The sequence below is a fragment of the Cryptomeria japonica genome, chromosome 3 (assembly GCF_030272615.1).
Source record: "Cryptomeria japonica chromosome 3, Sugi_1.0, whole genome shotgun sequence".
Taxonomy (NCBI): domain Eukaryota; kingdom Viridiplantae; phylum Streptophyta; class Pinopsida; order Cupressales; family Cupressaceae; genus Cryptomeria; species Cryptomeria japonica.
The window spans coordinates 99,723,423-99,746,915 of NC_081407.1; the positions used below are offsets into that span (position 1 = coordinate 99,723,423).

The following is a 23,493-nucleotide window of genomic DNA, read 5'->3' on the forward strand; positions in this document are numbered from 1 at the left end:
TTGCTCTGGACCCTTTGGAAGGGTCAGGAGCGAAAATCATGATTTGGGCTTGATTCTTCCTTTTTCCAACTCAAAATCACCTCAAGAGGTAACTAAACATCATCCTTCACCCTAGGGATAAGGTCTTAAGCCAAATCAAGGTCAAAAGAATAGGCTTGCAAGGAATTTCGCTCTGGACCCTTTAGAAGGGTCAGGAGCGAAATTCACCTTCTTGGCTAGAATCCTTCATTTTTTCAAAGCTTTCAAACATTTCCAACGTCCAAACATGTCTACTCTTCCCTTCAAAATGCCTTGTAAATCAAAATTTGGTCAAATAAGGCCAGAAATGAGTCTTAGGTTGATTTTCGCTCTGGACCCTTTGGAAGGGTCAGGAGCGAAAATCTTGATTTAGGCTTTAATTGCTCATTTTTCAAACTTCAATCTTCTCCTGAAGGCAAATATAGATTGTTTTCCACTTGAGGAACCAGGTTTTAAGCCCATTCAAGGTAGCAAATGAGGATTATAGTGAATTTCGCTCTGGACCCTTTGGGAGGGTCAGAAGCAAAATTCCTAATCTTGGCCAAAATCCTTCACATTTCTACGTTCCATTACCTCAAAAGGCAGAGACATGTTATTTCCTTCCCAAATTCGCCCATGGAACAAGGTTGGTATCCAAAACAAGGGAGCAAGTGAGGCTTATGAAGAATTTCGCTCTGGACCCTTTGGAAGGGTCAGGAGCAAAATTCCTATTTTTGGACAAGATCCTCACATTTCAAAACACTTCTCAAGGCAAGAACACATCAAGACTCACACACAAAGCCTAATAAACCAACGCCCATCCAAAACAAGGAAGGAAAATGAGAGTTATAAGGATTTTTGCTCTGGACCCTTTGGAAGGGTCGAGCAAAATTCCTCTCCCAGGCTAGAATCCATCATCCCAAGGTCTAAAATCTCCTCTCCAAGGCAAGGTTGCATCAAACCTTCTCAATTATGCCTCAAAAGTCTACAAACTTGGTCACGCTAAGGAGAAAAATAGAGGAAATAAGAATTTCGCTCTGGACCCTTTGGAAGGGTCAAGAGCGAAATTCACCTTAGGCCATGATCCTGACTTCATTTTTTCGCATTTCTTCATTCAAACAAGTGCTTTTGCCTTCATTCAAGCCTAGGAATGTGTTAGTTCTAAGTTTTGGTCAAAGTAGAATGTCTTATGGAGAATTTCGCTCTGGACCCTTTGGAAGGGTCAGGAGCGAAATTTGACTTTTTGAACTCTCCGTCAGGATCATTTTATGGAATATAACATTTAAGTATAAGAAAGATGAAAGATGAAGAAAGATGACATTTCCTTATATCTTTCTTCTTTCTTATACTTTATGTTATATTCCATATATACTTCCAGGATGTTTGAGAGTGGTTTCGGACCTCCAGGAGTTATATTGCAAAATATAGTTTTTGGAGGATTCATCAGTTTTCCAGACTTAGCCAAATTTCAGGATCAGGACATTCCAGACTTAGCCAAATTTCCAAGCATTTGAAGATCAGGATGACATTCCATACTTCATCACTCACCAACTTGACCTTTCTCGGACCTTCAAGAATGATACTCACTCACCAAGCAAGACACAATTAGCAACAAGAGCAAAACCAGGCCCTAAGGAAGACTTTCAAAGAAACCCTAATTTCGGGGCCCTGTGGACTCACCCTGGCTCAAGCAAAGCTTGCAATCCAACGATCCCCTCGACAGCACTCAAAATGCAAAGGCTAACAGACAAACCCTAAAAGACCCAGAAAACAAACCCTAGAAGGCAAAAAGCAAGGGTCCTCATTTGCAATGGGGCGATGTGTGAATACGTCACAACAGGTTCATAAGGATTGTTTTTACATATTTCAAAGTTATTAATGTTGTGGGAAAGTATTGATGTGAACTTAGCATTCGCATGGTTACCATTTACATTTTCAAGTTTGCTAGAATTATTTGCCCTAATTTTAGCATAGAACATTACAAGTGCTTATCATGATTGCATTGGTCCCAAAAAACTTGTCACGATAAATCAAGGCACACTTTCCAAGCATGTATGCCATTCATCATGATTTGGCAAGAGTTTTTAAGTGTCTTTGCTGACTTTGAAACTTGGGAGGAATTTTGTTGGAAATACACTAAAGAAATGTCAGCTACTTGCATATGACTTAGGCAAAACTTTTCAATATTCTTACCACCTTTCCAATTTTGGGCAAAAATTCTGATCACTTAAAACTTAAGTTGCTGGTTCGGGTTCCAATTCGAAGAACCAGACGCCAGTACGACAAAATTTTGAAATGGGGTTTGGGTTTGTTAGTACACACACACACATATGCAGCCTATAAGCATGAATTAAGATTAGAATGAAAAATTGTAGAAAAGAGAGAAAAAAACTATTTTTTAAAAAAACTTAAGGGCATTTCCATAGCATAGAGATATAGAGAGCAAATAAAATAGAGTTTAACACATGAATTGTAGAAAATAATTTTTTCGGTGTTTATATTCATATTGCTGATTACATAGGCAAATATTCAGTTAACTTTTTAAGACGGCAGTCACCAAATAGTTGTCTAAGTCTGAGATCAAATATTAGCTAAGTCTATGAAGTAACTGAGATCAAATCTTAAAAGACAACAATCCAACTACTGTTCCAAATTTAGTAAAAGTAGAAGCCATTTTAAGTGATACAAGAATTTCATTGTGATTGATGAGGCAAGAAGTTTTGTAGGGTTAATTCAATATTTTAGAAAGCTTATCAAATGATATTCCACAATTGCAGTGCTTTATATCATAGCAGCAAAAATCAATTGGCGAAAAAATCAGCAAACCAAAAGAATACGATTTTTTGAAAAAATAGGTAAAAATTTGAATTTTAAAAAATCGTAAAAAATTGTAGAAAAATAGACACAAACTACTTTTTTATAAACTTAAGGGCATTTCCATAGCATACAGATATAGAGAGTAAATAAAATAGAGTTTTAACCCATGAATTGTAGAAAATAGATTTTTGTTGTTTATATTCATATTGTTGATTACATAGCAAATATTCAGTTAACTTTTTAAAAGGGTGGTCACCAAATAGTTGTCTCAGTCTGAGATCAAAGATTAGCTGAGATCAAAATTATATGTGTAAATTATAAATTTTACATTATTTTTAATTTATGGTTTATAATATAACTATTAACATATCTTCATAGTCTAATAATTTAAATTTTAAAACTACTTTATAGTATTAATTATAAATTATAGGGGTTTGTTCCTTCCTGTCAAAATGCCATCTATAATAATGCATAATAGTATTAATTTTTAAGCTAGAGTACAATATTAATTATATACTTGTTCGCATCAAAATCTATTGGGTGGGGCATGCAGCGAGCTTGAGTCGAATTGAAGCTGCATTAAAGAAGATTTTACAGCTGCTTTGATACTATCTCATATGTCCCCCACAAGTTAGGATGATTGAAGCCCTTTCAAATTCGGTTGATGACCGCCATTGTTCATCCCACTCCTTTATTTAGGGATTTTCAGAAGTCGGAAAGAAAACAAAGGGACAAAATAACAAACTTTTTCAATGTTGGTTCCACATTGACTTTGATTCCATCTCGGATCAACCGTATTTCTGAGCAATTCAGTAATTTCACAAGTTTTTCTAGGGTTTTGTGAGTTTTCACAATGGCTTTTTTAACTTTTTTTGCCATTTTGGGGGGTTTTAACATGATTTTAACTGATTTAAATGCAAAAAATCATTGAAAATTGGGTCAACGATTGGTCAACCATTTTTTCGTGAATCAGAATTTTTTTGGGGAATAAATCAGCTGACTCCAGGATTCATGATTAATCGGGTATAATCGCAATTTTTTGCAGACTATTGCTTCTATGATATAAACAACAAAAACACCATAAACTTGTAATCATAGCATCATGATCATACTATCATAGCATCATATACTTCAAGTTCAACATAAAAATATTAAAATGATAATATCAAGTTCAAGTATCATTGTTTCAAAAATTTAACTTGCAACAATTGGAACTTTATACTAAGTTTAAATCATCTAATGGATTCTTCTTCTTCTTCTTCTTCAATGGCATTACTTGGTTCACAAATACTGCCAAGGCCAATGGGATCAGCTGCACCAATAACGTTCAGGCTGTCCACTTTAAAACCCAACATGAGTCATTTTAAATCCACCTTTTAGGATTGTGGATGTCAAATTTTTATTATATTTGCAAAAACAATTGTGTTTGGCAGCACTTTCCCAGCTAGATTCACGCTTGGTCCATCAGAATTCGCCCAAGTCCGGCTCATGTTCGAACTTGGTCCGTCAATTCAAACCAACCGTCGTGGTCACAGACACTGTTTGGACCCACCTAGCCCTAGACCAAGACCCAGTTCAGACCGAATCAATACCAAGGGTCCAGACAGCCGAACCAAACATCCTAGCTTAAAACCATCTTTGCAAGTTGGGTAGATATCTTTAATGGCTCAACCATTCCAAAAGTGCACCCACGTTCAAATATGATATTTTTTCATCCCTAATGGAGCATTTTTCCTCTCTTCCACTTTTCCAATGCAAGCAAAACTTAAAATCACTTACGCCACTTATGTGGAACATTTCATTAAGAAAGCCATCGTGGAGAAATCATTCATTTGAGCCAATTTTGAGTTCAAGTGAAATTCTTCTCCACTTTAGCCAATTTCGCAAACTTGGTTGACATCGTTGAGCTTGTAAAAGCACACACCCAAGCCATGTTCATGGATATTCATTCATTGAAAGAATAACTTTATGTCACTTTTACTCTTTTGGGTAGAATATTTGAGTGGTCAATAACTTAAGATTATCTAAGTGCATGCCTAGGCTATGTCTACCACTTTTCATTATGACTAATAGGCAAAAGTCTTGCTCGTCTATGCCAAGGTGGATTTTTGAGACCACCATGTCACTTTTCCAACCATTGCTAGGAAGAAATTTGAATCACACTTTCAAAGCTGGAAAAAACAACTTAGTTGTCTTTCCATTTTTTTCCATTATTTGTCAAGCAGTTGCAACCTCCATCATTCTACAAACATTATTAGACAAGGAACAAAGGGTGTGACATGACTACCTCACAAATGATCGGAGAGACCACAAATTGAATTTGGTTAATATACAATGATGATAAATTTTGATGATAAACTGAAAAAGGAAAGTATGAACATTAATCATAAGTTACAACATGACCTTTAAATGTACGAGGTTCCTTTCAAATATCTACAAGATTGATAGGAATATGGTGATAACCAAACTTTGCATGAATATTGAAAAGCATTTAGCAACCAAAATGCTGCCAAGAAGATCATTAATGTGAGAAAATGAATTATTGGTTCACTTCTATGTTTCACCCTTATTTGGCGCAAAAGAGCAAAACATTGATGTTTTTCATTAAAATGCATGGTAATGAAAAAAATCCATGTGTCATCCTTCTTTGGTGCAAAAATGATCAAGTATTGTATGACAATGCAATAGGGCTAATATTTCCTTTCTCAAGTTCCCCGATTCAACATCAAATATCATTATTCTCCAAAATGGACTTTGCATAGGGAAAACCATTTCAAGAGATGATTATAGAATGGAATCAATAGAGTACTTCATTTCACAATGAAGTCAATATCTAGAGGATGACTAAAATCCCTTATGCTCACCCACGAGTGCATCAATTTGTTCTTGTCTAATTGAATAGAATCAAATATATTTGCATCGAAGCAATAGTCTTGGTTGCTCTAGTATTCAAATCATAAGTGTGAATGTTTGCATATACTAGACCTTCAATCATGTTTGGTGCTAACGAAAGGCAACTTCATGTTTGTGATGATTTAAGGATCTCATGGCACCTCGACCATAACTTGTACAAGTCACAATGCTCCTACATGAATGGTTTTCAAGATGAAAGTAACAAATGAAGGTAAACAATATTACCGTGACTTGATTCTTTGTAACATTGATTGCATGATAGTTAATTTTGAGTAATTTACATCTTTGCCCTAATGAAGTCAACTGTCGAACCTCTTAATTGTACAAGTTGAATACCCCCACACAATCAAAATAGCATAAACTTGAATCAAACACAAAGACAAGCATGCACCATGGATACACAAAATGTGGAAGACCCCTGAAGCAAACAACTTCTTATAAAAGTATGAATGAAAAAGGATGAAAAGCAATGAGATTGGTATGTGTACATATACACATCCAAGTTATTGTTACATGACATGATGATGGAGCTTACTTGACCCAAAATAATATTACAAATAATCATAGTTGGCCTTAATTAAGGTTGGCAACAACAATGAAAAGTAAAGGAAAAATTATACATGTTATGTGATGCACATCCATCCCCATCTCTGTGACAGGGACCCCCCTCTCCTACTTGCCCTACAAATATGTTTGGTCTTTTCAATAAGGAAATCATTTGTTTCAGCCCTTGCTAAGCCCGATAAGAAGCCTCAAGTCACATATAGTATTAATGAGTTAAAGCATAGAAAAGTTCGGACCTTTTTGGTGAAAACGTCTCCTACTAGGTCGAATGAAATACCGAAATGATCCCCTTGCCTTTGCCAAGACCAACACCAAATATGGTGTTTGAATATCTTCAGAGCGCCAAAGAAAATAATGAAGTTCAAGCTTCATGACAATAAAGACCAAAGGCGAGTTTATTTATTCTAAACCTCTTAAAAAGGTCGATGAAGACCCCAAATATCTTGTGAGTGTTCTTTTAAAATTGATGCCTAAAAAGATCACGCGAAAGTAAACTCGGCTTCTCAAGACATAAATCCAAGAATCGAACTCCTTTGTTTCTAAACCTCTTATTTTCGTCAAGAATAATACCGAAAAAGGGGAGAGGCAATCATTTTAAAGGTCAAAACAAATAAACTCTGGCATTTGCTTCTTGTGAATCATTCAATTCTTGCCAGCACACTTCTGATAATGCTGAAAAATACCCCAAAGAAGTGCCAGTATAATGACAAAAGGAAATCGAAAAGGTAAAATTCAAGCCTTTTAAAGTCATTTACAAAGCGTAAGCCGAAGTCAGTTATAAAGCGAAGTAAAGACGTTTTTCCCTTTGCTCCTATCATCAATAAGAATGCCAGCTTTAGGGTAAGACATTTTGGGAATAAAAAAAGGAATCGCTTGTTTTCTTTACTCTTGCCTTTGCCAAACCGATAAAAAATACCGAACAAAGTTTAGGTGTGTTTTTTTTAAATCAAAGAGAATAAGAGTTCAAACTTTTTAAAATGAATTGTTTTTGTAGCTCCCTCCACACCCGACAACAATATCGAAAATCAATAAAGTTTGGGCTTTTCTTTTTGAAGCAAAGGAACAAAGGGTAAAGCGTAATTGTTTTGGCCTTTGACCAAATCTGTGAAAAATGCCGAAGAATGGTAGGGTCAAATGTTTTGTTTTCAAAAACTCTATAAAGCATAGCCTTCCCAACCCATTCAAAACGCATTCTGCAAATCGCCCCAATGCTTGTAAGCCAAATGAAATCATGTGATCCATGTTAAGAGAAGATACGCACGGATGCGATGAGGTAGTATGCTCCAAAGGTTCCCATTTGTGATTTTAATAACTTGGGTTGTAATGATCGGCATGATTGATGATATTTGCTATAGTTGTTTAATCTGTGAGAATTGATTCAAGCTAAATCATTTGTTTGCATATTGATGCCACTGGAAGGAGTCAAGGGGAAACCTAAGGTGCAGATTGAAGATGTGATCATGATCGAGCCAGAAGATTAAGATGTAGCATGCAAGATCAAAATTATGATCACAGAGCGGCACCAACAAAGAACATGTCCCATAGATCGGGAAGGCAAACCCACCACCACTAGCAACAAGTTGAAAGTCAACAAAACACTCAAAATGCTACAAGACATATAGAATTAGAAATGCACAGCTGGAAACAAGAGAAAAATCAGTTTGTTTGTAAAAAGAAGAATTGCTTTATTGTAAAATGATTACCTATGGGCCCCATTAATGTAATTCAAAACAAAGGGGGACACAAGTTAGTTATTTCTCGGCTACCTGATTACCTCGAGCCCAGTGAAGTCTTGTCTTCTAGCAAAATTGATTGAGAACAATTGCAGGTAGTTGAAGTGGTTGAAAAAGGGGCAGTTGGGAAGTTATGAGAATTACTAGGTATGGGTTAAAGTTGTCAGAACTTCTAGAAGCTAGATCGCAACCATTGGATGGGTTAAATCCTAGCCTTTGATTCAAAATGTAAAATCTATAAAAGGACAGTGTCTCTCTCTTTGTAAAGGGTTAGAGCAGTTAGATAGTTAGAATTTTAGAGTTAGATAGTTAGCAGATTAGGAGTAGAAGTAGAATAGGACTACTTGACAGAAATTGTTGTAAGGGCAATTAGAACAAATGAATGGAACATTGAAGCATGGTATTTTGTTGTTTGTCCTAATTTGTTTGCATGGTTTCTCTTCATCTGGTTAGTTAGTGTTCAATGGTTTTGATGGTGGAGTGTGAGGGTATCTGATTTGATTTCAAGTTCATACCATTGGAGGCTTGTTGATAGTAGGTCCCCGTGTATGGTTAGTCTGAACCCAATATTGTTCTTAGTTCAACTGTGGGTGTTTGTCTCAGGCTGCGCGTGAATGAATATGCAGTCTGTTTGTTTCACCAATAGGAACAATAACTATAGCTAAAGTCTCAAGCCGAAGTTTGGACATTCACTCTATGAAGTTATTATCTCCATAACTGAAGTTCATTTGTTTATCAACCCAGAGACGTATTACTTGAAATGGGTCTGCATTATATATGCACTAAGTTCCTGCAATAGTTATTCTGCATTACTGCAGCAACTAAACCTATTTGAAATAAGTAAGCAAGAATTGTAACAACTGAATGGCTACAGGAAAACTCTGCATTAACATAAAACCCAATTAAAGAACTTGTTAACTAAGTCCAAAGCTGACAAACAGGAATTACTCTGCTTGCTTTGGCTTCAGGAACAGTCACAGGATCTGTTTCTAGTGGCTGCAGGAACAGTCAATTGCCAGAACAACTACTGTAGCGGAAAGGGAAACTAAGTCAACAAATGCACAGGAATACTCACCAAGTGGGCCCCCTTGGATGAGTGTATCCAGGCTTACAAAGATAACTCTTAAATACTTAGAATAACATCACTTTATTCATTGTCCTTCAAAAGTCGATACAACATACAAAATGAAAGAAAGCTAAAAATACTCTGCAACTTTATTTCTAAATCTTTTGTATCTCTTCCCCTTCTCTTCTTCTCTAACCTCAGAGAGGAGGCGTAGACACTTATTTAAAAGAAAACTACAACAACTCCCTAAAATCTAAGTCACGCCGATGAAACAAGGCGGAAAACATTTATGACAGAGAACAAACAGAGTTAAGCCACTGAAAACATGGATTACTACTAAACCACAGCCAAGAATATAGCATGGCGGTATTACAAGGTTTAATGTTTACTGAAGATACACATAAATAAGTCTTGCACACCCTGCTACTCCTTTGCCGCTCCTTACGCCCATTATTCTCTTTGCTGATTTTAACTTTTAACCGCCCCTTGAATATCTCCAACTGCCTTACTGACGTGACAAAAAAACCGCCACAGCAGCATCTTATTTATTCCTGCAATTAAAAAGATAGAGCATACAAGCATACACATATATCTATTCTAATTAATCAAAACATTTAAATATTTCACACATGATATCACCTATGATAATCCACATGGCAACAGGAATAATTGGTCAAGACAAAACAGGGTTTAATGAGTTCAGTTAACATCTGTAATGCATATAGTCAAACTCTAATACATCATTACTATCCCATTATACAAATTAAAACATGGTAAAAACTTATGAGTTTCAAGAATAAAAGGAGCTAATATATCAGCTCATCACAGTCTGAAAATCTTTTATTTCCTAGGAGCTTGCACTATTCCTGTGGAGTTGTGAGTATATCTCTGGCTAAGCAGGAATTAGTTTATTTGAAATCTGTCTACCCGCAGCATCAACCTTTGCTATCATTATCCATAGGATTCCAAAACTATATCCTTTTGTTATTTATTTCCCTAGTTTGAGACTCAAAGCATCATCAGATGCAGACTAGCTTGCCACATTCGTAAGTCCCCTCGTGTTTACCAGAAAACACATCACTGCCGAGTTATGTTGATGTATGTAGCTAGGTCGGAGCCCTTCTTGGGCCGACCTAGCTCACATAGCGTGCATGTAGCCCTGTTGGCCTTAGAAGACATTAATAGTCGGGCCCTAATTGGGCATCATATGTAACTTGTGGTATATGTAACTTGTATGTAAATTGTATTTAATTATGACCTATTCCTCTTGGCGCCAAAATTGACAAGGCCGACTTAAGTGACTCGGGATGCTAGCGGCACCTATATATGCAAAGTCAATATCATTGTAAATAGACACACTCAAGTGAACTACTTCTGTAATCAGCGAAGCACAATTCAAGGACAGCAAACCATCATTGAACAGCGAATTATCTTCTATTGCTGGCAAACTGTTCTTAAGGTCAAGGGAATTACCATTGAGGGCAGCAAACCTTACCCTAGGTGCAGCAACTGTTCTTTCTGTCAGCGATTATCACTAGAAGGGCAGCAAACACCTTCTTGTGGACAGCGAACATTATTGAAGACTGTGAACTACCATTGGTGACAGCAATCTTCATCCTAAGGCAGCCAACTTCATCTCTGAGTCAACGAACCTACTTGTGACAGCAACCACTCTATTCTCAGAGATAAGTGCATCATTGTGTATGCTGTTCTTCTGTGCATATCTTAACGGTCCTAATTGCTTCAAGTGTTGAAGCATATTGTAATTACCTCTGATTATGTCATAATAAAGATCTGAGATTAGTTGCCGGGTTTTTCACCTCCAAGAGGGAGGTTTTCCCAGGCTTGTTTGGTGTTCTTTGTGTGCATTGATTTGTCTATCTGTTATTGTTATCTAATTTGCTACAGTCTGATATAAAATTAACAAGTTATCCCACGTAAAGTCAAGATCTAACAGTCAAAACCTTGAGGTTGTTTCCTTATGATCGTTCATAACAGCATTAGGAACTTCCTTACTCAAGAGAGAATGGGATCAGCTCGGAATTCTATTCTATGTTGACCAAAAAGATTAGCATGTACTTTTCCTACGTCAACACTACATTCTCGCTTAAAGGTCAATTGTCAAACTTTTAGATAAAAATTTATTTCACCTCCCCCCCCCTTGAGTGTGACTCCCAAAAACCAATGGAATTCAAAGACTAAAGAATATATCCTTGCGAAGAGCTATGTTAAAAAAATATGCTATTTGAGACCATGATGGAACATGCAAAAAATCAGCATTTTCTTCTTGAAGGAGCTTCTTGGCATAATGCATGCGAATCTCAACGCGTTTGATGCACCCATGATGAACAAGGTTGTGAATCATATAAATGGCACTCATACTGCCATTGTGAATAATATCAGAACCCTATTGAGGAAACCCAAGCTGAAAAAATGCATCCACTGGAACATGAATTGAGAGAATGCTTCATTTGCACTATAATATTCTGCATTTTCTATTGAGAGAGAAATTAACTAATGTTTCTTTGTCTTCCAATAAATAGACCTTGATCCAAGAAAGATATATTGTGATGTACTCTTCTAGCTATCTAAATCACCGGCATTGTCAACATCACAATAACCAGTCAATGTAGGGTGGCTACCTACTGTGTAAGGAATCACACACTAAAGAATAACCTTGACTTATCAGAGGAAATGCTTGGCAGCTTGAAGATGGCATGCACAAGGAATTTACATGAATCTATATACAACACTAAAATATGGTCTCAAATAATGATTGCATCATCAACATACAATACAATAATGAGAATGCGACCATCTTGGTGGCACACATAGAGATCATAATCCCTTTGACAATGAACAAAACCAGAAGAAAAGAAAATGTAAACTTTCTTACCATGTCGTCAAGAGCTTGCTCAAGACCATCAAGAGATTTCTCAATTTTCAAACAAGAGGAGTGTCATTGTCTTGTTGAAAATTAAGAGGCTAGTCCACATAGATCTCTTCATGCAAATCACCATGAAGAAACATATTTTTCACATCCATCAAATAAAGCTCCCAATTGAAGGAGGCAAACAAGAGAAAGTACCATGCAAAGGGTATCAATCCAAGCAATAGGAGCAAAGGTTTCATTGTATTCTACTCCCTTCCATGAAAAGCCTCAAGCAACGAGGCATGCATTGTGTTTGTCAACATCACCATCAGCATCACATTTTGTTTAGTGGACCTGCATGCATCCTACAGTATTTGCATGCTTAGGTTGAGGGACAAGCTCTCAAGTGTCATTTTGAATCAGGGTGTCATATTCTTCTTGGACTTTATCTTCATAGTAGGGTTAACTCATGACTTGTTTGTAGGTAGTAGGATTGATATGTTATACTGCACAAGCTTAATGCATTCATGATTGTGTCCTGCCATGATTCTCTGAGTTCCTATAGCATCACGGCAGCATCCTTTCATGTGGCAGTGCACCACTTAGCTGTACTGATGAAAACAATAGTCAGACTCATAAATTTCTTAATCTTTTGACACATGAGAAGCCATGGTCTCCTCTATAAAATCAACAGTGCCTCATAAATTATATTCAAGAAGGGTGATCAGGGAAGTGGAGACATCCTCTATACAATCTAGAGTAGAGAGCAAGTCAATCATAGGCAGAGCAGTATGTCTCTTCTTCATGAGCAAGAGCTGGAATAAGAAAAAAAAATATGAAAATCCTTGAGGGCAAAGCAAATTTAGAAGCAGCTCAATAGATGGAGAAGAGATTTTTTCATGGAAGATAAAATCTCTCTTCACAACAAAATCTTTAATTGAAGGATCATATAGGCAATAGGCCTTGATCTCCTCATATCTAAATGGAGAAAGCTTATGACTCTTGGGTTCTAGTTTGTTACAAATCTCATCTGGTATGCGAGCCTAGGCATTAGATCTAAAGATTCAAAGATTGGAAATGTTTATTTTCTCCATGGTAAACCTTCACATGGAACATTCAGTTGATGATGTGGGTGGCATAGATCATGGCTTCTCCTCAAAAATCAAGATCCATGTGCTTAGAATGAACAATGCATCTGGCTGTTTTCATGATGGTATGATTCTTCTGCCTACCAGCTCCATTCTGTTGTGTAGTGTAACGAACTATAAGCTGACATGTGATGCAGTAGTCAATAAGAAATCACTAAAACTCTCTAATAAGATACTAACCCGTCCCTCTTCTATCTGTCTGAAGTTGCTTGATCTTCCTCTCAAGCTGATTCTCCACAAGAGTTTGAATTCTTTAATTTGCGGAATGATTCATCCTTTCATATGATGTAGTAGATTGAAAGGAATCAAGAACACTCATCACTGAAGGTGATAAAGCACCTGGCTCCTAGAAGTTTGGGCTTTCACATGGGTCGATGTATGTTCCGTATGAGTTCTAAAGGCCAAGAGGGTTAACCTCCACTTTAAAAGACATATGTCTGCCAAACACAAGTTTTCTTGAATTTAATCTCATTTCACAAGAGGCTTGGGTACTGCAAATTTTGTGCAAAATGATCACAGTTCTTATTTCTATCCCTATGATGTGGTTTCGATCACCTAATGGACAACAGGGTCAAGCGTTTGAATATAGATAAATCATTTAAGGTGCATGTAGGAAGGCATAACAAAGGGATTGAATAAAATACTTGCTATCTTTTATCTTTAAGGAATTCAAAAGTTCAGTGCTCTTATCACTGCTGATGCAGATCCCAAGATATATCCAGGGAAAAACATACTGATTCGCTAAATCAACATATTATTTTTTATCTAACATACAAGAAAAGAGAGATATAATCTGATCTACAGAACTAAAACAGAACATAACAAAGTGGGCAATCTAGAGAGAAAGAACATAGAAATCTATGAACTTCCATTCAACCTTACAAATAAGATCTATGCATAATGAAAGCTCTGCAAAGAGATAATATGAACTAAGAAGAGCAAATCTAAACGTAGGAGAACTTCAAACTAGCCATCCACGTGAGTAGACAAGGTACATAGCTTACTAGTGAGATTCTCAATAAGCTGATTTGGTATCAGTCTTGGACCCAGAAGAAAAAAACTCGGCAAAACTTGGCATTATTTAATCATTATTAAACTGTTTTTAACTTTTTTTGATGTTTTTTAATGTTTTTTTCTCAAAAATCAATGCATCTGCCTAAAAGACTCACAAGTCCTGACAAGGATGCTCTGTGATTCAGTGCAGCCTGACTTATCAAGCATTGTTTGGCTTGAAAGCCAGCAAGTGCTCACAGATCCTCACTAAGTCTCTTTTCTTTGGTTACAAGAATCTGTAACTGTTGCTGTTGCATGGTACCATGCAGCCACATTTTTTAATATGTCCAAACTTGATGCTAAGGGATAATGACAGAATTAGTGTTGTTCAGCCGACAGATAAGGCTCAACTGGCACCAGTCAGCTAAGTTACAGTTGGTATAAAAGTAACCAAACATTGTATGTGTGGCAACAGTCAGTATTATTGTTTAGATGGGTGGATAGATAATTACTAATCATGTGCCACATTCTGCAAATTAAGACTGTTATATCAGCTAAATAATTTATGATACGATATCAAAACAATTTTTCAGTTTCCCCTACATATTCTGGAGCCAATGAAAATAATAATCACAACCTTATTTTCTGTAACATTAATAACCAAAACATGAACGCGTGGGGGAGGGGGGAGGGATTCAAATTAATTTGACCTTCACTATTTAGTACTCAACCTTTTAGGCTTATCATCTGTTGTGTCCAAAAGGACAACTTTGAAATCTTTGTAACGGGTATTCAAATTAATTATCATACTAACATGAATATAGGTTATTACCATTATATTACAATTTGCACAAGTAGTTTGTCAACTAGAGATCTCTATTTTTGTTATACCGTTGATTTTTCTTCCCCTTAATTTGCAGCAGAATCATTTTACTTATCACATGATATTTCGCTCCAGATTTTTTAATGTCTTTCAACTTTATTGAATAAATGAATTTCAATTTCGTTTCTTTTTCATGTTTCTCAAATATTTCTTCTGAATTAATTTTCCATGAAGTTAAAAAAGGCAACTGAATTTTGAAAATCAACACAAATGTATCTTTGTGGCAAGTTATTGGTAACAGGGGTCATACTATGTTAAAGATCGGGTAACATGTCAAAATACCTTAAGCAGAAAAATGTTTGTAAAGTGAGGACCTCAGTAAAATAAGTTATAATCTCTAACAGACATCTAAAACTACAGGAAATCCCTCTCAGCGTGAACGAATAAAGACAAAAAATAACATAACAACAAGAAGCTCTAATTCAAGCCAAACCAGATAAAGGATTCATCTTGAGCTTGAATTAGAAATAGGATTCATGCAAGAATGGTAAATAGACTTAGCATCCAAACACTAACAGTAGGATATACATCTAAATTCCTAATAGCAAACCAATCACATATTGGACATCTTGCAGAAATTCTAGAAATATCCCACTGAAACATGGCTGAGTCTTGCAACTCAAAGAAAAATAAAAGTAGAATCGCAAAATTTCTATTAACACGAGAAAAAGGATGATAAGCATGAAGAAACCCAAGCTTACCTAGCAATAACTACAGTTCTACAAGTTCTTGCCACAACCACACATACTGATAAAAATTATTAATAGAATCCCTTTAAATGCAGAATTTCAAACAAAAATTCAAGGAGCAATAGGAACTTAGGATTGAAATAGATAAGACAAATTATTTGACCAAGAAACCTCCCATTCACCACGACCAGCAACCAGATAAAGGCTTTGTTTTCTGGTTTATTTGCTCTCCTAAACACTAAACCCACACACACATTTAATAACAAACCCATTAAGTAAACATGTCTGCTAACTTGCCATAGACAAAGGAAAAACAGATCATAACGCCAAGAAAGAAATGAGTGAGGAAGTAGAAATAAACAAAAGCTAAAGGTGATTACAAGCTGCCTTGCCTTCCAATTATGCTTGCAAAGAGTCATGTTCAACCCTGATGGTATATTTAAGTGTTATAATCATTAAAAGAAAGAAATTGAAGTACCGTTATAAAGTTGTCAACAATAATTGGTCCTCATCCATCCACTGGTACAACCCAAGGATGGGTTTACCAAATAAGAAGGATAAGCGACTTGCAATGTTAAAAATGACAATAGAGAAAACAAAAGAAAATGAATAGAATTTAAAAGTGATACAACTGCCTTACAGGCAATTATGTCAAACCCTTTGACTACATCAGGTGTTCACAAACTGACAACCAGCTCAGACAGGGAGAATGGATAAGAATTATCTGACCGGAAGCAGCTTAGCCAGCCTCCAAATGGCCTTCATGTCTTCAAACACAGATAAAACTTACACTCTTGATGTGGACCATTTTGGATTCTGGGTAAACTACTTCATTACCCCGCTCAAGTTAACTGTGCATCATATAATGTTCTCATAAAAATCCACCCTACTCTGACATCGAGTAGATTGTTGTATAAAATTGGGGGTATATAATGTTGAAAGAGTAAAGATAATTCAAGGGATATGAGACTGATGCGTATAATTGAGGATACTGGTCAACTAAAAGACCAAACTGGGATCTTGGACTCTGGTGAGAATGGAAAAGCAGAAGGGAACCAAAGGTACAATATGCTATAAAATAACCAAACAACGGAGGTGGAACAAGATTAAATGATAAAATTATTGGGGCTTCCTTAGCATTGCCTCAGTTCCAAACCTCTAGAAAACTTGTCAAGAGATAAGACTGGGTAAAATTGCACATCCAACTATAGGTGCTGCATAGCCCAATGGACTAGGTTAGGTGCAAGTTCAAGGTGACTTCAGTGCAGGGGATACCCCTTGATCATGGCATCTAAGCTAACAGTTACCCCACAACAAGAATTTTACCAATAAAAGATTCAATTTTTCATCTATGATTCAGCTCCTCTGCTGACATGACTATGCACTAGGTCCTACATCATCCTGGATGCTTCACACTGTTGACACAAATAGCTGATACCCAGTGCATTCTAACTATCTCTAAAATTTAAGCAATTGAGATTTTCTCAGACCAACATTATCAAATATCATTTTCATAATCATCTGTGCTAAACAATCAAGTCATTCATTCTATGACCCATGTATCATAAGCTCAAATGACCCACTTAACATTCACTGCATCAGTTATGCCCACAGGGGTGAATTGGCGGGATTGAAAGTGGCTTACTGAATAATCTAATGATATCAATCGTTGGGAACATCACCAGAGGCCACCCAACCCAAAACCACAGCATCCGACCCATCTATAAACGTGTTCAAAGCAACCCAGACCTCCAACCACATCTGAATACTCACCATCTTTTTTTCACTCAACTGAAATATATACCATAAAACTCATTGCCAAGATCTACAAGGGTATGCATATTAATAGCACCATTTGAATTTAGTACAAGCAAAAGGTAAGGAACGTACTCGTCATTTTCATCCTCCTTGTCACTGCCATCATATGGGACCGCCCCTTTCGAGTCTGCCACGTCACAAAGACAACATCATATTAATTATGGATCGAATATATGCAAAATTAATATGCTACCCAACTCATCATGGGTTCAAAGATAACAAAATCCACACGCCCATCATTGATTCGGGTGCGTGTTTAAGTGGTTTGGGTATGTGTTCAGATGATTTGGGTATCGATTAAGCGGATTCTCATAACAAATACAGAGCAAAACAGAACGTTTTGAATTAGACGAAGGCATACCCGCTCGTGTTAGACTGAGACTCTGACACATAAACAACTTGGGTATGTGTTCAAATCATCTAGGTAAATATTAAGATGATTTTCGAGACAATTACAGACAAGGGCAGCACGTTTTAGATTGCAAGTTTTGGATTCAGAGGAGTTATACCCACTTGTGTTAGACTGAGACTCGGACACATATACAATGTATATACTTTTTGGAATTAGAAGAACAGAAAGAAATTACCTGTGCCGTTTTCGCTGTGGGTTGGAGAGGGCTCTGTTTCTGAATGTTCGTGAGTTGGCATTGTAGCTGCTGTTTCTCGATATATTTTTTCATCAGTCAATTGACTAGTCATGAAAATATACAGATAAACATATGTATGTATATATATTCTATATATCTATATAGAAATAGATGTGTCTAATGAATATATACATGATAAATATACAGAAATCTGGATCGAAGAACCAACCAAGGGCGTGATGCTGATGATGATGGCGAGGGATGAGAACGTTGTTGGAATTGGTGACGATCTCTGGCCCTTCCACACTATTCCTCTGTACAATGATGATAAAAATAATAACAATAATTCACAATAAGAACAACCATTTTTTATTTATATAGTTTTTCTTTCTTCTCAGCTATGTCTTCTCTTCCTTTAGTCCTCCGCCTATGCGCGCTCCTCTTCCTTCTCTTCTCTGCTAATCTATCTCTTTATCTATGCTGTTCATTGTGTCTGTCTTTGTTTCAAAAGTTCAAAGGAATTGAATTTTTTTCCTATAAAGGGTTGGTTTACAATAAAGGATAGTATAGATTGCAATATTATTATTATTATTATTATTATATTTCGAAATTCAATTATAAAGAAGATGAGAAAGGGTAGACATATTAGCGATCTGGTCTATGTGCTAAGTTTGTTTGCTCTATGGTTTCTCAAATATTAATCTTAATATTTTTTATTAATATTTTTTATAAGGTGTGTATATATTACTATTTATAAAATAGTGTTATATATATTTGTATAAAATAAGTAGAAATGGTAAAATCTTTAAAGTTCAAATACATCATAATCAAAACAAAGAATATTATAATAATTATAAAAATCAAATCATATTTTTTATTAATATTTTTTATAAGGTGTTTATATATTACTATTTATAAAATAGTGTTATATATATTTTTATAAAAATAAGTAGAAATGGTAAAATCTTTAAAGTTCAAATACATCATAATCAAAACAAAGAATATTATAATAATTATAAAAATCAGGGGTTAAGTGGTAAGAGCAAGAGTTGTGATCTTTTGATTTACTCCATTCATTGACATTTTAAGTATCTATGGGAGGATCTCGTTTGTCATTGTCATTTTAATTATCTCCATTGGCAATTCAAATAGGAAAAATTATTATTATCTTTCATTAAAATTATTTGAAGTATATTATGTAATGTTATTATATTTTGATTATTATATTGTGTATATTTGTAGAGAGAAATGACTTGTTTTTAATTATTTTGTATTTATTTTATTTTTGTTGTGAAGTGTGTTATTTTGGTGATATTTTAGGGGATAGATTTAGTTCACAATCTAATTATTTTTTCACCATGTTTGCAATATAATTATTATAGTTTAACTTGCCTATTTCTATATGTTTCTCCATTGTAATTAAAATTGCAAATGTGATTTTGTCCAAGAGAGACAATCACAAATACAATTGTATATGCCTTGACCAAATCATATTTTCACATTGTATGAGCTAGCTCTCAACCAAACTAAATATTTGGCCATTGTGTTATATTCAAAATCTTTTGAAATTGGTGCTTAGGATGGCATATATGAAGTTAAGTCTTGTGACATTTATCTAGCATATCATACAAGCATTTGAGCATTCAACTAATATATAGAGCATTTAGAAAATGTAGATCAAAGCACTCTACACTACCATAATAATTTTTATTTCAAGTATACAAACATATTATGTGTCTTCAAAATTGTAATCTTTTTTTTTAACGCATTCCAACATTCTTGAAAAGTTCCAAAATCTATGGAGAATGCCAACTTTATTAGAAAAGGAATTCTAAGAGGCATTAAGTTTAGAAAATCAAGACGAATCCAATGGTACTTTTTGAATGTAGTCTACACATTTTGAGAGCTATCCACACTTCTTGGATAATTTTACCATTTTTTAAAAAGCACCAATTTTCAGTAAGTTTAATATCATGGCATGGTTAAAAATTATAGTTGGATCATTTTAATATGTTCCATAATTTCAAATGGATGTGCAAAAAATAAATAAATAATTAATGCTAAGTGTCAAAAAATAAAAAATAAAAGACATCTTACATTTAATTATTTAATAAAATCACTTTTGAAGGAAAAATAAAGAAACATAAATAATAATGTGTTATCATTCCAAGAGCGTTTATAAAAGGAGGTTTTGATGAGAGAGAGCTAATTTTGAACATTTTATAAAACCCTTATTTATTTGTGATATTGGACCAAGTTCATTCTTTAACCAAAGTTCAAAAACCATGTTGATCTTCAGTTTCGTGGATGAAAACCCACCTAGATAATTAAGTGGATTCATATAGAGTTCAATGTTGTGTTGAACATTTGTGTCATTTGTTTCTACAGTGTTCTAGGTTATGAAATTTGTTTCTAGGTTTTGCCAAGTGTTTTTGTTTGGGTTCTTCCAATTGAAATTTTTTGAAATATTTATGTATAAAAACTTAATGGTGGCCAGAGAAGAAAATTATGTGTTATTTATAATGTAAAAGAGAGCATAATAGTGCTAAAAAATTTAGTTACCACTTCTTAAAAGTTTTTCATATCATATAAGGAGAGTTTCATTTGTCCAAAAGTTTATAATTGCTAAAAATTGATGTGGTGGTTCATTTTTGTGAGTTCATAGCTTTTGGATCATTTGAAAGGTCTTAAATAAGGTTGAAATACCTTTTTGGGAGAGTCCTAGTCCATTTAAGAATATAAAAAGTTACCTACAACACAATCAGCCTATCGAAAAAGCTTAAGTACAGAAAACAAAAATCAATACCACCTATTTGAGGATTCATGGTGCATTAAAGGCTCTTCAAACCTAACATTAAACATATGTGGATTTATGATGTTAAACAAAAAGGAGATAGTACATAATAAAGTGATATGGGAAAGTACATTAGTAATAAGTTCAAGGGGAGGTACAACATTTTGGAAGTCCAATTTGTAGACTCCTAATACTTTTGGGACTTTGCAAAATCCAACCATCAACCTTTTTGTAGTATTTTAGCATAAGAGGCGGTGGAAATGGGGTTCAGTAGTCTAACCATGCAAACTAGGAATCATTCTCGATCCCATCAATTTTATTGGAGAAAAATCAATTAGGACCAACTTTATGCCCTTGCAAGAGTTGGGCACTTGTGATTGATTCTTATTTTTGTTGTTGGTATGATTGAATATGATGAGCACAAGAAATGGTGCAAAAAATAGGAAATTAACAAGAATCACCATGAATGGAAAGATACAAAACTAGAAATCAAAAAGTAAACTCAAATTCTAGAAATGGGATGTACAAGGGAACCTACATCTAAATTTTGGACCTAAAAGTGTCAATCTATGGAGTGAAGTGCCTTAGACTATATATGTTTTCATTAGTTGTGATGTGTGGATTCCAAATCAATGTGCTTTGTAGGTCATTCTCTCAAAATTTCAATAAAATAGTGTCAGTCACCAGAGCAACCCTCCATACAGCAAGGTTTTTTGCCTATTCGGAATCTTGAATTATGTGTCTATGTTTGCACTCTATGAATTTGCAACTCATTATCTAGAGATTCAGAGCCTACACACAAAAAAGAGGGGAATAGTGTTGGTTTGTATAAGGGTTGGCCTAACTCAAACCCTAAGTAGGAATTAACCTCCACTATAGCAATGATGATTAGAAAAAGAGAACTTACCCTTTTCGGATAGAGGCTGAAAATCTTAAGGAAATGCATAATTGGCAAGTGATACCTTAGCTATGATCTTATTTCCTTGCAATCTCATCAAAGGTTGATGTTTCTTGATAGGAGTACATGCATGTCTTCACTCGTGGAGGAAACACATAAACTTAATCATGGATGCTAATTTTAATTCTTAACTTCATATATCTCCTTCTCTCCCTCAAAGATGCCTGATTGCTTTGATTTAAGTGTGTGTATTGGCAAGGAAAAATTAATAGGGTTTCACTAATTAAGACAATAAAACCACTAATCTTACCTACGGGACCAACACATTGAAAGAGGGGTGAATCCAATAGATCTAGCCACAATCCAAATAGGAAAAGGGCTAAAATTTCAATTAGATTCACTAGTTTTAGTTTGCCACCCTCTTTTAGTTGAAATTTGGAAGTAAATTGTGAAATTAGGGTAGAACAATGGATAATTTGGATGAAACAGTAAAAACATACTGCTATGAGTATCCAACAGAGCCATAGACAAGGATCTGAGTATAAGAAGAGAATCAAAACCTATTCCTGAAAGTTTGGGCTAATTTTTTGAGACCAGGTAGTAGAGATTCGCCCTGGTTCTCCAATTTTTTCTATGCCAAAATCTAAACCTATTTATCATCGTCAACTCTGTCAAAATCTCTGAGTATAGTCCCGAGTTTATTTCCTACACATAGAAAGAGAGAAGAGAGGGTTTTGGATAGGGGTTTGCCTTGGGTCAAACCCCGATTTAGGAATCAACCTTGAAATTTAAGTAATAATTATAATGGAAAATTACAAAAATATGCTTTCCTTTTGCAGGAAAGGTTGGATTTAAAATGTAATGCTTGCAATTGAAATACATACCTTGATGAAGCCTTCTTGAATCCTCATGCAAGCATTTGAGGATGTCCTATAGAATGTCTTCGTAGAAGGTTAATCATGGATGCCATCTTGAATGCTTGAACTTGATTTTATTTCTTCTCCATGCTTGATGAATGTCTGATTGCTTGTTCAATTGAATTTGAATTTGCTTTTGTGTGATTAGGATCATTAGATGTTAGCTTTCAAACAAGAGGGATAGACGATAGACCTCCTTTTATACTTGACTACCAAAAAATTATTGGAATTTCCAGAGTAGGCCAATATGGGATCTAATTTCTCGCTCACTTGATGTGAATGTTGTGAGGACCAAATTTGGGTCCTGATTGAGAGGACCAAGGCACTAGGCACCCTAGTCGTGAGAATTAGGACTCAAAATTTGAGAGAAGGCAGGGAAGATGGTGAAATCGCAAGTGAGGTGGTGTGAGAATAATCAAAACAACCATCAGGCATCAAAAGATGAAGCACCAAGGTGAGGTCTAGTTGAGGACAAAATTGTATGCAAATACAATTTACGACACTGCAATGTGATTGATGTGAATTAAAATTAGGAGATGCCCAAATGAAGGGGGAGAGTTATATTAATACACAACTTCATGAAACATGTTGAAAATTTTTAAAAGGCTAACATCAAGGAGAACTTGCTTAACAACTTTTTGACTATTAAAGGTTCAAAATTGGGCCCATTTTGACTAGACCATAGCATTAGGTACCATAGGCCAAGAGGAATAGGACACTAGGAGCCATATTTTAGCAAGACTATGGCGTTCAACATCATAGTTCAAGAGGAATATGACGCTAGTTGCCATATTCCTGGTATCT

At 35.3% G+C, this 23,493-nt stretch overlaps 1 protein-coding gene across 3 annotated transcripts in view; it reads right to left on the bottom strand.

Moving 5' to 3' along the window:
• LOC131046025 (putative E3 ubiquitin-protein ligase RING1a) overlaps positions 1-18,606 on the bottom strand; it is a 122,729-nt gene extending 104,123 nt beyond the window's left edge. Inside the window, exons 1-3 of one of the 3 annotated variants that reach the window (XM_057979669.2) lie at positions 18,310-18,606; positions 18,081-18,149; positions 17,566-17,620 (exon numbers count right to left, since the gene is read on the bottom strand). In XM_057979669.2, the coding sequence (XP_057835652.2) occupies positions 17,566-17,620; positions 18,081-18,141 (116 nt within the window). In that variant the 5' untranslated portion in view covers positions 18,142-18,149; positions 18,310-18,606. The remainder of the gene's footprint in view (positions 1-17,565; positions 17,621-18,080; positions 18,150-18,309) is intronic. The other 2 variants (XM_057979668.2, XM_057979667.2) reach the window with 2 other exon arrangements.
• Between the last annotated feature and the right edge of the window lie 4,887 nt (positions 18,607-23,493).